We start from the raw sequence: 16,250 nt of genomic DNA, 5'->3' as shown, positions 1-16,250 counted from the left end.
TCAAAGTCCTCTAGCCCCCCCCCCCCCAGAAACATGACTGAAGTTAACAGAAGTAAAATAATATAACCAGGTGTAAGTCTTTGCTCAAATATAAGCATCTGTTTTCAAAATGTTAAACTTTTTTTTTAGAAAAACAGTATGAAAGAAGATTAAGGGACCCCCCCCCCCACCAAATTAAAGAAAGCATCCTACTTCTACCATTTAAAATCATTAATGATAAATTGTATGGTCGGTTTTAATTATAATGAATGATCTTCAGCAACCTCCAGTTCTATACAGCTGTTAGAACCAAGCAGTCAACATCAAGAAATAAATATGGTTCTCGTCAGATGCCTAGCATTAAAGTTGCAGCCCATGCCATACAGCCATTATACCCAGGACTACTGGAAATATGAGATTGCATGGCTGCTGCAATTTTAGCATAGTTGTAGATTTGCATAATTTGCCTCACTGTTAATCTTCTAAAACAATCTTCTCATTTTAACAAAAAACTTTTTTTTTTTTTTAATACACAAAAGGTTCAAAAGTTACTAAAAACCTGCAAAACATGTTGCTGCATAATAGAAGACCCTTTTCAAAGCTGGACTTGTCACCGTTTTCTTATTGTTATATTTGAGTGCAACCACAGATTGTCCGTTTCTCTGGAGACAAATAATGCCTATCTAAACTAACGTGATGGGTGTGCTTATCTAAATAAATTTTGTCAAATCAGGTTTTGTTTGAGAAAAATGAAGCATCATTGTGAATTTTTAGTTAATTTTTTCTTGATATTTTTTTTTATTCAGTATATTCTAAGCATCGTACACCGAATCACAGTCACCCACAAACCTTTGGTTTGCATAACACTATTCAATATTTCCCCACCGTAAAAATCATTTGCCACGGGAATTGGGGGGTGTTTAAGGTGGTCAATGATGAGTTCTAAGTTCAGACGAGAACACCATTCTCTAACCCGATGTGACTAAACAAATATCTTTAAATAAATATAATATTTAGGCAACACAAACCAATGAGCTCTGGCAGGCAACTCAGAGCCAAGATAGCGTTCGGATTATATTAGTGGTTTAGTTAGTGGCAACAATAGCATTAAGAGGTCTATCAAAAGAAATTCACCACACTAGAAAGAGCCAGCAAAAAGTGCGCCGCTAAAAAGTGAGATTAATAATAGTGAGCTCGCAAAAAGTGAGCCGCCAGATAGTGAGCTCGCAAAAAGTGAGCCGCCAGCTAGAATGCTCGCAAAAAGTGAGCCGCCAGCTAGAAAGCTCGCAAAAAGTGAGCCGCCAGCTAGAAAGCTCGCAAAAAGTGAGCCGCCAGCTAGAAAGCTCGCAAAAAGTGAGCCGCCAGCTAGAAAGCTCGCAAAAAGTGAGCCGCCAGCTAGAAAGCTCGCAAAAAGTGAGCCGCCAGCTAGAAAGCTCGCAAAAAGTGAGCCGCCAGCTAGAAAGCTCGCAAAAAGTGAGCCGCCAGACAGAAAGCTCGCAAAAAGTGAGCCGCCAGACAGAAAGCTCGCAAAAAGTGAGCCGCCAGACAGAAAGCTCGCATAAAGTGAGCCGCCAGACAGAAAGCTCGCATAAAGTGAGCCGCCAGACAGAAAGCTCGCATAAAGTGAGCCGCCAGACAGAAAGCTCGCATAAAGTGAGCCGCCAGACAGAAAGCTCGCAAAAAGTGAGCCGCCAGACAAAGCTCGCAAAAAGTGAGCCGCCAGACAGAAAGCTCGCAAAAATTGAGCCGCCAGACAGAAAGCTCGCAAAAAGTGAGCCGCCAGATAGTAAGCTCGCAAAAAGTGAGCCGCCACACAGAGCCGCCAGACACTCAGAGCCACCATCGATACTGAACTACGCCACACCATCAACTGCTCCAGCGAGATATCACCTTCCCAGATGACTGCAAGCATGTCGAGATAAACCCCCTACTGAAGAAACTATCCACCAACCTGCCAGAACTCAAGAGTTTCAGACCCATCTGCCTGCTCCCCTTCCCAGGCAAGGTCACTGAGAAGGCCATCAACACACAACTCTGAGTTCATAGAAAACGACGACATCCTGGACTCCTCAATTAGGCTTACGAAGCAACCACAGCACTGAGACCGCCCTCCTTGCTGCCACCGATGACATCCGCTCATTCCACGACTGAGAACAGCAGCCCTCATCCTCCTGGACCTCTCAGCTACCTTTGACACGGTTTCCCACTGCACCCTAAGCACGAGAGTCCACAACGCCAGCATCCGCAAAAAACCTCAGAATTGGATCAGTTCCGTCCTCATGGGTAGAACACAGCGAGTCAGACTACCACTGTTCCTGTAAGAACCACATACTGAACATAGTCTACTATGCCAACGACACCCAACTGATCCTCTCCCTCAACAACGAGCCCACAATCACTAGAAACAACTTCCACGACGGGATGAATGCAGTCACCACATGGATGAGAAAGAGCTGTCTCAAGCTCTGCTCGGAAAGACCGAAGTCCTCATCCCAGGGCCAAATACCTCTGCTTGGGAAGACTCCTGGTGGCCAGCCGCTTTAGAAAACCCCGCACCCACAGACCACGCACAAAACCTAGGCATCATATTGGACTCTTCGACCACAATGAGCCACTAGATAAACGCCGCTTGCTGATCATGGTTCCACAACCTTCACCTGTTTAAAAATACCTTTAGATGGATCCCCACTGAGGCCAGAAGGACAGTCACTCACGCACTCAGCAGCAGACTTGACTACGGCAGCACATTCTACACAGGCGGCACCCAGAAAATCCTCAGGAACATACAGAACACCGCAGCCACACTGGTCCTCAACATCCCCCACCGCAGACATCTCCCAATACCTGCGCGAACTCCACTGTCCCCCAGTCAACAAAACCGTTATATTCAAGCTCCTCACACATACTGACAAAGCCCTACACGAAGCTGGACCAGCATACTGTTAAAAGCCAGTACACTGCATGAGGTTCAGAAGTAGGCTTTATTGTAACAACCACCAACATTAACCAACTCCTCTTCCCAGCGTCTCTCAATCCGAATGCCTGTCTCACCACCCACCAGAACATTCTCATTCTATCACCCAGACAACAGGGATTCCACAACCCAACCATAAGTAAATTACAACACATCCCCTTTACAATACATCAAAAACAAAATAATAATATATAAAGATAACAATCATTTGGTGCAAAATATAGTGCAAAATATAAAGATTAACATAAGCTTAATACATAACATATTCTTTAAACTTGGCTGGTACATGCCTGAGCCTGGCGGAACCATTACAATTCCCATTACCATTCACAGGAACACAAGGCCGGTTGTTGTCTGAACGCAACTTAACATCAACAACTTTGACCAGCCTTGACATGCTCCAGGTACAGCCATTATTTAAAGTCACCACATTTTTCCTTATCGCCGTGATAACAAAAGGACCCAGAAAGTTAGACAGACCCTTATGACCAAACCTGGATCTCTTGACCCAAACACGATCACCAAGGTTCCACTTCCTTTCTTTCAGACATCTTGTCATCATAGCGCTGTTTGTATTTCGACTGATAATCAGCCAATCTCCTCTTCCTCACATCCTCACTGACCTCATTCCCTTTCCATACAGGGAGCCACCCTGGATTCAGCTTAGACATTGCCAACCTTCCCCCTCAAAGCCTCAAAAGGTGATTTCTGAGAAATAGCATTAGGAACAGTGCGGTGTGCCCACCATGTTTCCCTCAGCATACAGCTGAAAGAAACCCCAGTATCAAGTGCCCTTTGAGCACAACTTTTCACCACCCTATTCATTCTCTCAGTGAGACCGTTAGCTTGTGGCGAGTATAGTGCAGTTTTTAAATGAATTATACCAACTCTCTAGAAAATGTTGCATTTCTTGGGAGATAAACTGCACCCCATTATCTGTAACCAGATATTTTGGAACACCCTCAGACGTAAAGACGTCCTTTAAGAATTCAATAATGGACCTGGAATTGACCACTCCCATACACTTGGTAACCACCCACTTCGAGGTGTAGTCCACCAAGAGAACAACAAACCTTTCCTGGGCAGGCATAAATTCCAAAGGACCCATAATGTCCAACCCCAACTTGGTCCAAACCACATCCGGAACCTCCACAGGTGAAAGAGGAGCATGACTAGTCACATGAGACTTGTCATTGATGGCACACAAGTGACAATCTTTCACAACAGTCTCCACCATCCGATCCATCCCGGGCCACCAGTACCTTTCTCTGACACGCGCTTTCGTAAGACTCCTACCAAGATGTCCCTCATGAGCCAAATTGACTACTTTCTCCTTGAGAACATCAGGTGGAACTTATCTTTCTCCTCTCATAAGCTTATCCCCACAAAAGGTTAATTCATCCTTTACACACCAAAACGACTTCACAGCCGGGTCAAGATCCTTACAACTCATCCATCCTTTAGATATCAAATCCTTCAACACAACAAAAGTAGTATCCTTAACCGCACAAGATAACCACTCCTCTTCCAACAACGGGTTTTCCATCACCCAATTCACACACTCAATCTCATCACTCTCCTCCCCAGAACACACTGGCAACCTGGACAAACAGTCAGCAGACTTATTATCCAACCCAGAAATGTAGTGCACACGGAAGTTAAACTCTTGCAGACCCTCACTCCATCTTTTAAGCCTAGGAGTCATGCGCTCACTGTGACGATCAGAATAAATTTGTACAAGGGGGAGATGATCAGATTTTACCATAAAAGGAATTCCCCACAAGTAAAATTTAAAATGTTGTATCGCCCAATACACACTTAAAGCCTCCCTTTCAATGCAAGAATAATTAATCTTCGCATCCCTCAGGGCTCTAGAAGCAAAAGCTACTACCTTTTCTTCCCCATCAACAACCTGAGAAAGTACAGCCCCCAGCCCCTTTAGACTGGCATCAGATGTGAGAACAGTTTTTAATCTGGTGTCAAAATAACGCAGCATTGGCATCCTCCCAATCTCAGACTTAACCAAATTAAAAGCCTTCTCACAATCTGGCGTCCAAACAAACCGTGATCCTTTTTTCAAGAGCACTCTGATCGGCTCCACCACTCCAGCAAACCCTTTTACAAATTTGGAATAAAATTCGGCCATTCCTAGAAAAGACCTAACCTGTTCCTTGTCCTGAGGCGCTGGAGCACTAATTATACTCTCTGCAAGCTGCACCTTGGGCTGTATACCCTTCCCCGAAATGACATGTCCTAGATAGGTTACAGACTCCAAGCCAATACGGCACTTGTCCTTTCTAAGAGTGAGACCTCTCTCCCTCAATTTACTCAGGACAGATCTTAAAACCGTCTCATGCTCACCCTCACCCTTCCCATATACCAATATATCATCTTGAAAAAACAAGACATTGGGAAGATCCCCAAGCACCGTCTTCATAATCCTTTGAAAACAAGCTGCGGCCGAAGCCAAACCAAACGGCATCCTCAAAAATCGATACGCCCCCAAAGGAGTGACAAACGACGTCAAATGTCTGGAGTCCTTGTGAAGTCTCACCTGATAAGCGGACGATAAGTCCAGAACACTAAATATTTTAGCCCCCTTCAATAAACTTAAACATTCTGAAATATTTGGAAGAGGTTGACGATCCACCCAAATCCATTCATTCAACCCACGCAAGTCAACACACATCCTCACCGCCAATCCTCCGTCCTTGGGTGCTAAAACCACCGGAGACAACCACTCCGAAGCCTCTATCTCCTCAATCACTCCTAGTTTGAGTAACCTCTCAAGTTCATGCTTTAACGGTTCAACCATTAAATTTGGCACCCTCCGCACCTTATGCACACACGGCTTGGCTGAATCCTTCAGGATTATCCGATGCTCAAACCCCTTCAGACAACCAAGAGAATCAGTAAATACCTCCAGATAATCTTCAATATACCTTTCCACACACACCCCATCTACAGCTAATATCTTACCAGATGAGCTCACACCTATCTCCTCCATCAACATAACTTGGTCTTCTGGGTTGGTAGCACTAGGATTAAGAATTATGCCTAAATCACGCTGGTGTCTCCAACCCAGCAAATTATCACCTCTCACAGCCACATAAACCTTTCCTATGGTCTCTTTCTGTTTGAACACAATTTTTGCCGTTATGTATCCCAGAATATCCACCCGGGCCCCTCCATAACTGAAAGGTGAAATGTCTGGAGATTGAAGCTTTACATTCTCCAATCCAACTACCTCATCCCATATCTTATTTCCAATCAACGTGAAAGGAGACCCAGAGTCAGCCAAAACGGTAAATTCATCACTATTCACCATAATGTTACAAAATGGCATAGTAATCTTGTCCGAATCCACCTTATTTCCTTCTTCAGAAATGCTTGAAATGACCACTGTATGAATATTGTCCAAGGAATTTCCCATGTTGCGATCCTTTTTGGCCGACTTGCAGACCCTAGCATAATGCCCCTTTATTCCACAATTCATACACACACATTCCCTTGCATAACAATTTGGAAAATTTGACGAATGGGAGAAGCTTCCACATCTGTAGCATCTCATTTTCTGTTTGTCACTGTTACTTTTTTCACGGTCAAAGGAACGCTGTTGTCGAGGATCTCGTTCACTAGATTGTTGAGTATCTTTGTTAAAGACCACACGAGATTGAGTGTTCTTTGCAACAGCTTTAACTCTTGACCCTGAAGACACTTTGGCAATACTTTCAAATGACTCATCCTCAACATCACGCTCCAACATGGAATGGACGCTTTCTTGGTTTTTCTTTACACCTCCACTATTTCCTTGATCACCATCTTCGAGATTCTTCCTTATTTCTTTCACCCATGAAGAGGTATTTTCGACACCCTCAACAATCGCAATAGCCTCTGTTAACGATGGATTCTTGGACAATAGTTTCCCTTGTACCCTTGAACTGTTCGTGCATCTGACTAATTGTTCCCTCACTAGAGAGTCAGACAACTCCCCAAATTCGCACGTGCGTGCTAACGTTTTCAGTGAAGCAATATAAGTTCCAACACGTTCTGTTTGACCTTGAACTCTGGTGAAAAACCTGTGACGTTCTAAAACAACGTTAATCCGTGGACCAAAATAACGCTCAAGCATAGTCATAGACATCTCATATACATCTGTAGGTTCACCATCACCACTACCAATGATGATGGGGTCCATGCTATCGTAAGTGTTTCTGCCTTCAACTCCTAAATTGTGTAACAATATAGCTTGTTTTCTTGTTGCAGAAAATTTCTCGCCCCCAATAGCTACCAAATATGAAACAAACAAATTCCTCCACCTCTTCCAAGGAAGGATAGGTTCTCCTTTTTCTGACAGAAAAGCAGGAGGTTGTGACATACTAGAAGCAGTTGCCATGACGCTAAAATTATCAATATCTCAAAGCAGTCTTAAATGCAATGTCGAGAAAAACGACTTTGTTCTCTTCTCTTCTGAAAAAAACAATAAAAACAAATCAAAACAAGAATTCCTCACCATGAACCAGTAGTTAAAGTCTTCACAGCCAAGAGTCACGCGTCGCTGTCACCGAGAGGCTTAAAACTGAAAAACGGGTGATCTTTTTCGTATCCCAAATCAAAATGGCCGGCACGTAGGCTCGTTCTCATATCCCAAGGCAAAATGGCCGCCGCGTAGGATAACGTGATGCATGTGACGCGCTGCGTGTGATGTCACAATGTTAAAAGCCAGTACACTGCATGAGGTTCAGAAGTAGGCTTTATTGTAACAACCACCAACATTAACCAACTCCTCTTCCCAGCGTCTCTCAATCCGAATGCCTGTCTCACCACCCACCAGAACATTCTCATTCTATCACCCAGACAACAGGGATTCCACAACCCAACCATAAGTAAATTACAACACATACCCGAACCACCGCCTCTCATTCTATGTACCCACCAGACAACTCCACTCAACTGGCCCTTGCCACAGTCCCTCAGATCTTCAAGAATATGACAAGAGGAAGATCCTTTTTCTGCATCACCACCAAAACCTGGAACACCCTGCCTACCCACCCCAAGCTATCCAAGTCGCTGGCCCAATTCAGGAAGGGTCTCAAGACCTGGCTCTTCGACTGTACCTCAGCACCCAGCAGGAACTGCGGCCCAAAGCACCTTGAGACTCCAACAGTGAGTACTTGAGCTTAACAAGTGCTGATTGATTGATACTCAGCCACCACAGACTCAGCAGCCCCAAACAGGAGGTTTAAAGGCAATAAGTTAAGGGAGAACAATGCCAAAGATGTCAGATCTAACAGGCAAATGGCCAACCCCCACACCCTTAAAAGAAAGAAGCCATCACAGCTGGTAGTAATGAAGGAGCAATGCATCTGACTATCCTGGAATTTAAAAAGTCTAGAACTATCATAACAAAACCAAACAACGGGTAGGTAGGGATAGGTGTCTATGCCTCTCAAAAACTATAATCAGCCACCTTGCATTGGCTTGTCATGTACCTTTTGAAATTACAGTACCAGTTCTGACATTGCTGAGGCTTCAAGTACACAAGAGGAACTAAGGCATGAGCAGATGCTCAAGTCATCTTAACTTTTAGACAACCGTCAGGGAATGAGATCTCTTATTAGTTTCTTAGCCTGTCTTTGCAGGCTACCTCTGTCGCTCTATTCACTATCATCTTAGCAACTTTTTGGAACACTTTGGCAATACATTATAGGGATTTTTTAGCAACATTTTCTCAGAGTTTATTATCCATAGGATGAAACAAATACACATGAATCATACCAAAGTCCTTACCCAGAATCCTTACGAATGTGTGTCTTAAAGTGGCTTAAAGATGCCCAACACCTGGTCAGATGGGATCACAATTCTCCTAGGATATTTAACTAAAAAAAGTTCATTAAATAAATATTTTTATGCATTTTGTTTTCAACAAATATACAAGACCGTTTGAGCAGACAGGCTTAACTCAGACATAACAGCAGTTTACTGTTATTAACTGTTGTATAGTTAGTGGGAATAGCACGATCAAAGGAAATGCACAATAAAAAGCTGCCAAAAGCAGGGCAAGCCAAAAACACAGCTGCAAAAAAAATAAATAAAACAGCCACGAAAAACAGAGCAGGCCAAAAACACAGCTGCTAAAAACACACATACGAAAAACTGGGCAGGCCAAAAACACAGCAGCCAAAAAAAGAGCAGCCATAAACAGGGCACCCAAAAACAGTGCAAGCCAAAAGCACAGCTGCCAAAAACACAGCCACGAAAAACAGGGCAAGCCAAAAACACAGCTGCCAAAAACACACACAAAAAACTGGGCAAGCCAAAAACGCAGCCGCCAAAAAAAGGGCAAGCCAAAAAGAAAGCCGCCATAAACAGAATGCTTCAAGACCAAATGTTAGTGGAGAACCATTATAAAGATGGCAGGTCTAGCAGACCAGGAACCAACACCCCACCACCCTACCACGTAAAACAAACCATCACAGCAGGAAGTAGTAATGCGGAGGCCACACATCAGACTGCCTTGTAATGTAAGAAGTCAAGAGCTAGAATAATATAACCAAATAAAGAGTAGGTGGTGGTACATATCCATGCCTCCCAAAGGGCAACACCAGCCTCCTTGCTGTGGCTTGTCATGTAGATTTTGAATTTGCAGTTTGAATTCGGACATTGCTGAAGCTTCAAGTGCGCCAGAGGTAATAAGGCATGGGCAGTTGCTCAAGGAGTCTATCAGGCTTTTCACGAGGGGCCTGGGGCACAGGCCAGCTGGGGGGCTGTTATTTTTAGAGGCAAATAAAAAAAAGTTACATTTTACTGGGTCAGCTTGGCCACTGGAGCTTGATCTTAAAGGCTGCTGTAACCTTAGAGCGAAGATCGGAGCTTGTTATAATCAGGTATAGAGAACAGCTGGCTCATTGTCTTGTGCAATAAGACAATGGGCCAAACTGAGCAGGCACAGCATATGGTGGGTCTCATCCTGTCCCCAGTCGTTCACCCTAACAGTGAGGGCACTGGGAGTGCTGAACTCTATTTGAAAGTCACAACCAGCACTAACGTTACCACGAGTGGAGTGAAAGGGGGCTATGCAGAAGGAAAGATTAAGTGTGATGGCCATCTAAAAGGCTCTACTTTTGTTTCCAGGTGGCAGCCCTCTGCCACCTTATCTGGGAGGGAACTCAAACTATTTTGGAAGCACCATTTTATTGTAAAACATTTCACATTTTGTAGCATTCTGTATACTGCAAGTAAAAAATAATGATTTTCATATTCACAGTGCTAACATAAAGGAATTGCATTTTTTGCCATTCCTACTAGCATAGCATTTTGCAATTCCCAAATAGCGAATCGGTAAAATTAGCTATTTGTGAATCGCAAAATGCAGGCTAGATAAATGTGCCCCAAAACTTTTACTTCGGGGAAAATGGTCAGGGGTGGGGGGCAAAATTACTATTACAACTCCACTGGGTACTGGCCTCAGGAAAGGTGATGTTCAGTGTGGAGGGGGCAAAATTACTATTCCAACTCCACCAGGTGCGGGCCCAAGGTAAAGTGTTTTTCAGTTGCAGGCCATAAAAAGTAATGCATTTACAGTAAAACAGACAATCATGTTTTTTCACACTACTTCCAGTTTACCCATCAAAAAGGACCAAAGAAAATCATCTGGACTCAAATCCATCAACACCAGCTAAAAAAAAAAAAAAAATACAGACCTTGAGAGGTAAAATGTTTACAAAACCTACTTTTTCAACCCAAACATACCCAAAAATGTCTCTGAAGCGCCAACAAAAAAATACAAACGACCATTAGTTAAAAAAAAAAAAAAAAAAAAGCAAAAACATTTTTTTCAAAAAAGGTTGTAGTTTAGTTAACAATTTCAAATATCGCTATTTATGTCAACTTTTCCTAACAGGCCCAAACACCCCTATAAGGGATTAATCAATCTCTACGATATCTTCTGAAAAATACCTAGAACACAAAACCACTAGAGAAACTTACAAATGTAAAAACACAGACATGAACAATTTTCAAAACCCGTTTTTTCTTTTTAAAAGCGCCAACTACAAATCACAGTGCAAAATCATAGTCAGCAAAGCCAGAACTAGCAAAGTCAGAGTCCAGAAACAGAATAAAGAACATGTTCTTAGAAAAGTCAATAGGCAGTCAAGAAATAATAATCAAATCATTTCTTTACAGCTTTTAACTAATAGATTTCTATTTGTAAACACTATAACTAAATTACTATTCCTACCCTGTTTTTCAGACAAATACAATATGGCAACGGGAAGAGAGGAAACCTACATCAATGAGAGGCAATCAACAGCTAAAGTATGGTGGCTATCTTTATTGTAAGGAGAGACTGAGCCATGGAATCATTGGAGTGGTGTCCATTGCACGGGCAGAGCAGGTACTCTTGGTGACATTGATGAAAAAACCACCGAACATAACTCTGCAATGTAGATTTAGGTTAGAGAGAACATCCAGCAAATAAAAACTTTGGCATCCAACTCCAATGAACCCAGTGGCTTAGTTTTGAGGGAGGTATTCCAGCACATTTCTATGTATATAGCAATTTCTAGGCCTACAATTCCTAATCTTGGCAGAATTTTACGAAGAAAAAAACTGGCAAATCACCCACAATATATAATACCCCAGTTCTAGAATAGTGATGTTTGGATGATGGATGGGACCTTTAAATCCACATCACATCCATTCAACCAAATATCCACTATTCATGCCAATATCAATAACACTACAGTTCCTTTAGTATACAGTTTACTCGCTGAAAAGTAAACTTCATACACTGAATTTGTAACAGTGGTGAAATCTAAAACACTCAATAAAAGACCAAGAAAATTGTTAATTGATTGTGATTTACCCATGATTCAAACTAATAAATTATATACAGATCAACAAATTTAAGGATATTTCTTTTCACAGGCCTATTGGAGAAAATCCAAAATACATCCTTGAGGATGACATTTCAGACAGTAAGCTACAGTATGAATTAAAGAAACTAACAGCATTATGCTTTGTACCTCCTGACAGTGCGGATAAGTTCTACAAATCAATTACTGAATCTAAGTATTTTATAACAAACAATAACAAATTGGCAACATTACTAAATTACTTTGAGGACACATGGATTGGCCATCTAAACAGATTGGGTAGCAGGAGGACGCCAATCGTCCCTGTAGAATGGTGAAATTGTAACATGACCTGCCTAGAGGGAGATGCAAAGACTAATATTGTAATAGCGGGATGACAACTCCTTCAACAGATCAGTTGGAAAACCTCACCAACACTTTAATTAATTCTTAGACATTTTGCAGAAGGAGCAAAGTTTCCAAGATATGAGAATAGCGTAATCATTGATAGGTAGTCTGAACCCACATTTTTCTAAAAGTACAAAAGAAATGTCAGAGCAGCTATTGGGTCGAATTCAAGATTTTTTTGTTGATGGTGGCGTCAGACTGCCTAGACAACATTGCACACATACTACATTTACACCAAAGATTAAACGCCTATTCTATCTTACTTGCCAGTTTTGTATTTTTTTACAACAAATTAGTTTGGCAGTAACAAAGACAACACCTATTGGCATAGCCATTTTTTTCCAACAAAACAACTGTTTGAAAAGTTACTGTAGTCTAAAAAACACAAAGTCCCAACAAAAAAAAGAGCACAAAACAAATTGTTTAAAAAAAATGCAACAAATCAGTTTGTCAAATGCACTGTCCAGACGATAGTATACGATCCATACCCTTCAAAGCAATCTATCAGAATCCAAAGATCCAATGGAGCACATAGTCAAAATGTTTGTTTGGAAAAAAAGAAATCAAGGAAACAAATTCAAAATGTCATCAATATCCAAGTCCATCTAGGGCTAGGGCATCCATTTTGTTCTTACTTCCACAGGTTTTTAGTGCCATAAATACCACATACTAAGCTTTAAATTACATGTTTCAATAGATGTATGTATATATATATATATATATTTTTTTTTTAGAGTGTTTTTCTCATTTTGGTTTAAAAAAAATTCTATTATTTCTCAAATAAAACATAAAACAAAACAAGTCCATCCGACATAGGCCTACAACTGCGGGCAATGGAATATTGCTATAAACATTCAAAACATATGCCTTACTACTAAAATGCATTTAACTACTTCCCTCCTCTCCCCTTACAATAAAGTATGCCATCCATAATCTGTTTTATTTTATTTGACTTACCTGACCACAGCTCTTCCTTGCTTATGATCTTGATTGCAATGCTCCATTGACTGTAGAAACCGATGCACAACCGCATATGTGAAACCTTAAAGTAAAAAGGGAAAAAGGAAAATTTCTCCCATTTAACTCAATGGAAAAGAGTAGGAAAGTACTTTTAAAAATTGTTCTCTGTTAATACATTTTTTGAAGGATTTTGTAGAATTTTTTCCAAGCATTTTAATGCACTATTACATTTTCTTTTTTTAAATAAACCGTTCTATATAGGTATACTCTTAAAACAAAAGTATTTAATTATATTTTTCCCTCATCTAAATGTGTCCTTTTTATTTACAGTTTTTTTTAAATATTAAATAGGTATTACATCTCTCCAAGCTAAACATTTTTAATGCATCATTTATTAACTGATTTTAAATTGATAGTCCATTATTAAAATTAATACCACAGTATTAATACACTTCACAACCCAACCCCCCCCCCATTTCAGACACATCCCATGCCAGAGGGTGGGTGGTACACATCCAAGAATATTTGGGATTTAAAAAAAAAAAATACAACTTTAATATTAACAAATGTTTTAGAATAAATGAATTCTCAAGTAATTTAATTAATACCAGAGTATTAATACATTCCCTCCCCCCAAAGCCCATATTAACCTCACATCCAGTGCCAGAGGGTGGGTGTTATACACCCAAGAGTAATTATTTCTAATTTTTAAACAAATAATAAAAATATTTTAAAAAGTAAATACATTACAAAGGTATTAAAATTATTTCCTGAATATTAATTCACTACTCCTCTCAATAATCCAATGTCCCACACATCCTGTACCACAGTTTAGGTGTGCTCATCCCCAAAGAGTTTATTTAGCTTTTTTTTTTTTTAACTAAAAAAATAAAACAGAAATTAATACCCAGGTATTAAATTTAAAACCGGAGTATTCCACACTCACCCACCCACAACCCCCATTTCCCTCACAGCCATTTATTATATATTTGAAATTACTTTTTGAAAACAAAAATTAACCAAAAACAAATTAAGACACCAATCTTTAACATTATTCCAATATAAAAACTTAAACTATTAGACTTAACATAAAATGCGCTGTAATGGCATGCACTGTAATGGCATCTACGTTGTAAAAAATGCATTGGAAAATTAGGATGTAATGCCTGAGTTGCAATGGTTGTTTCCTAGTTTGGGAACCAGACATGCTGTACCACCTCTTGGTAAGCCTACTTCTGATAAGGACACTAAGCCAGCCCTCGACTTCTCTAATAAATCATGGGATAACCCTAAGCAACAATAAAACAAGATGACATGGGAGGTACTCCATCCCCAGAGTCCTCAAAGAGATGTTACGATTTTTGTGATCACACTAATAAAGAATATCGATAAGTTTCTTACCTGTCGGTGTAGTTTTGCAGCTTGAAGATCTTTCTGGATTCACTATGCTGTGCATCATTCCGCGATCTTGTGGTTGGGTCCGGATTCGTAGTCTTTTCTTTGTTTTTTTTTTTTTTTTTTTTGTAGCCCAGGTGGGCGGCGACCACCACCATTTGGTGCACCTTCCGTGACGTCGTCGTGCTTCCTGCGGAAGTCCCACCTTTGGGGCGCCATCTTCGGGTTCTTTTTTCCCTTTTTTTTTTTTTTTTTTTTTTTTTTTAAACCCTAGGCGATTGATTTAATCCTTCTTGTCCATTTTCTTTTTTTTTTTTTTTTTTTGTACGTTTCCATTTCTTTGATCTTTTCCATTTTACCCCCTCTTCCTCCAGCCTCATCTTCCTGGCGGAGGTGGGTGGGTTCGCTAGTGAATCCAGAAAGATCTTCAAGCTGCAAAACTACACCAACAGGTAAGAAACTTATCGTTTTGCAGCGTGAATCTTTCTGGATTCACTATGCTGTGCATAGACTTTGTAGCGGTTTCCCTAATTTTGTGGTGGCTGGGTGGAAGATGAGCGTTGGTCGTTGAAAATGTGTTGGAGCACCTTCTGTCCGACCTGTGCCTCCTTATTCATCTGAATGTCCACGCAGTAGTGTTTCGTGAACGTGTGCACAGATGCCCAAGTTGCAGCGAGACAAATGTCTTGGATGGGCATGTTTGCCAGGAAGGCAACTGTGGCCCCCTTCTTCCTTGTGGAGTGAGCCTGGGGCCCCTCCGCTAGCTCCTGTCCAGCCTGTTTGTGACAGAATTGAATAGTGAGGGCAATCCACCTTGCGATGGTGCCCTTAGTCACTGGCCTACCCATGAAGCTAGTAGCAAAGGACACAAACAGCTGCTTCGACTTCCTTGGTTCTCTCAATGTAGTGCATCACCGCTCTTCTGGCATCGAGGGTGTGCAGGGCCTTTTCTGCGTTTGTAGTCGGGTTTTGGAAGAAACTTGGTATCTGGATACTCGGATTCATGTGGAACGCCGACACCACCTTGGGCATGAAGTGTGGGTCCGTCCTCAGGACTACCCTGTCTTTGTGAATTTGAATGTAGGGTTCCTGTAGCGTTAGTGCTTGAAGCTCGCTCACCCTGCGTAGTGAGGTTATGGCCACTAGAAAGGCAGTTTTCATTGTCAACATTTGCAGAGTGGCTTTGTGAATGGGTTCAAACGGCGCCTTCATGAGCTCCATTAGAACCACGTTTAAATTCCATGCCGGCGGCGGCAACCTTTTCGGGGGGGCCATTCTTTTGGCTCCCTCCATGAATCTCTTCACCACCTGCGAGGTGAAGAAACTTCCACCCTTCTCACCTCTGGTGTAGGCAACGATCGCCGCTAGGTGCACCCTTAGGGAGCTCGAGCAGAGGTTACTTTTTAGAAGGTGTGTGAGGTACCTCAGCACAGTGGAGTCTCTTGTCATTCTGTTTTGCAGTCCTTTTTTCCTGCACCACACCGTGAATCTCTTCCATTTTGCTCTGTAGCATTTTCTTGTAGTTGGTTTCCTTGCCTCCCGTAGCACTCGCATAGTGCTCTGAGGCAACCTTAGGTGTGCGAACTCTAGGTCTTCAGGAGCCATGCTGCCAGGTTGAGGGTCTCTGGCTCTGGGTGCAGGACCTCCCCGTTTTGCATTGAGAGCAGGTCCTTTCT

At 41.7% G+C, this 16,250-nt stretch overlaps 1 protein-coding gene across 1 annotated transcript in view; it reads right to left on the bottom strand.

Moving 5' to 3' along the window:
- The window catches only part of LOC146812627 (uncharacterized), a 463,433-nt gene that overhangs the window by 282,438 nt on the left and 164,745 nt on the right, over positions 1-16,250 (bottom strand). Inside the window, exon 5 of the mRNA XM_085619712.1 lies at positions 13,177-13,261. Coding sequence (XP_085475838.1) covers positions 13,177-13,261 — 85 coding nt within the window. The remainder of the gene's footprint in view (positions 1-13,176; positions 13,262-16,250) is intronic.

The sequence above is a fragment of the Triturus cristatus genome, chromosome 7 (genome assembly GCF_964204655.1).
Source record: "Triturus cristatus chromosome 7, aTriCri1.1, whole genome shotgun sequence".
NCBI lineage: Eukaryota > Metazoa > Chordata > Amphibia > Caudata > Salamandridae > Triturus > Triturus cristatus.
The sequence above is the reverse complement of the archived record's forward strand: the minus strand, read 5'-3'. Positions and strand labels throughout refer to the sequence as shown.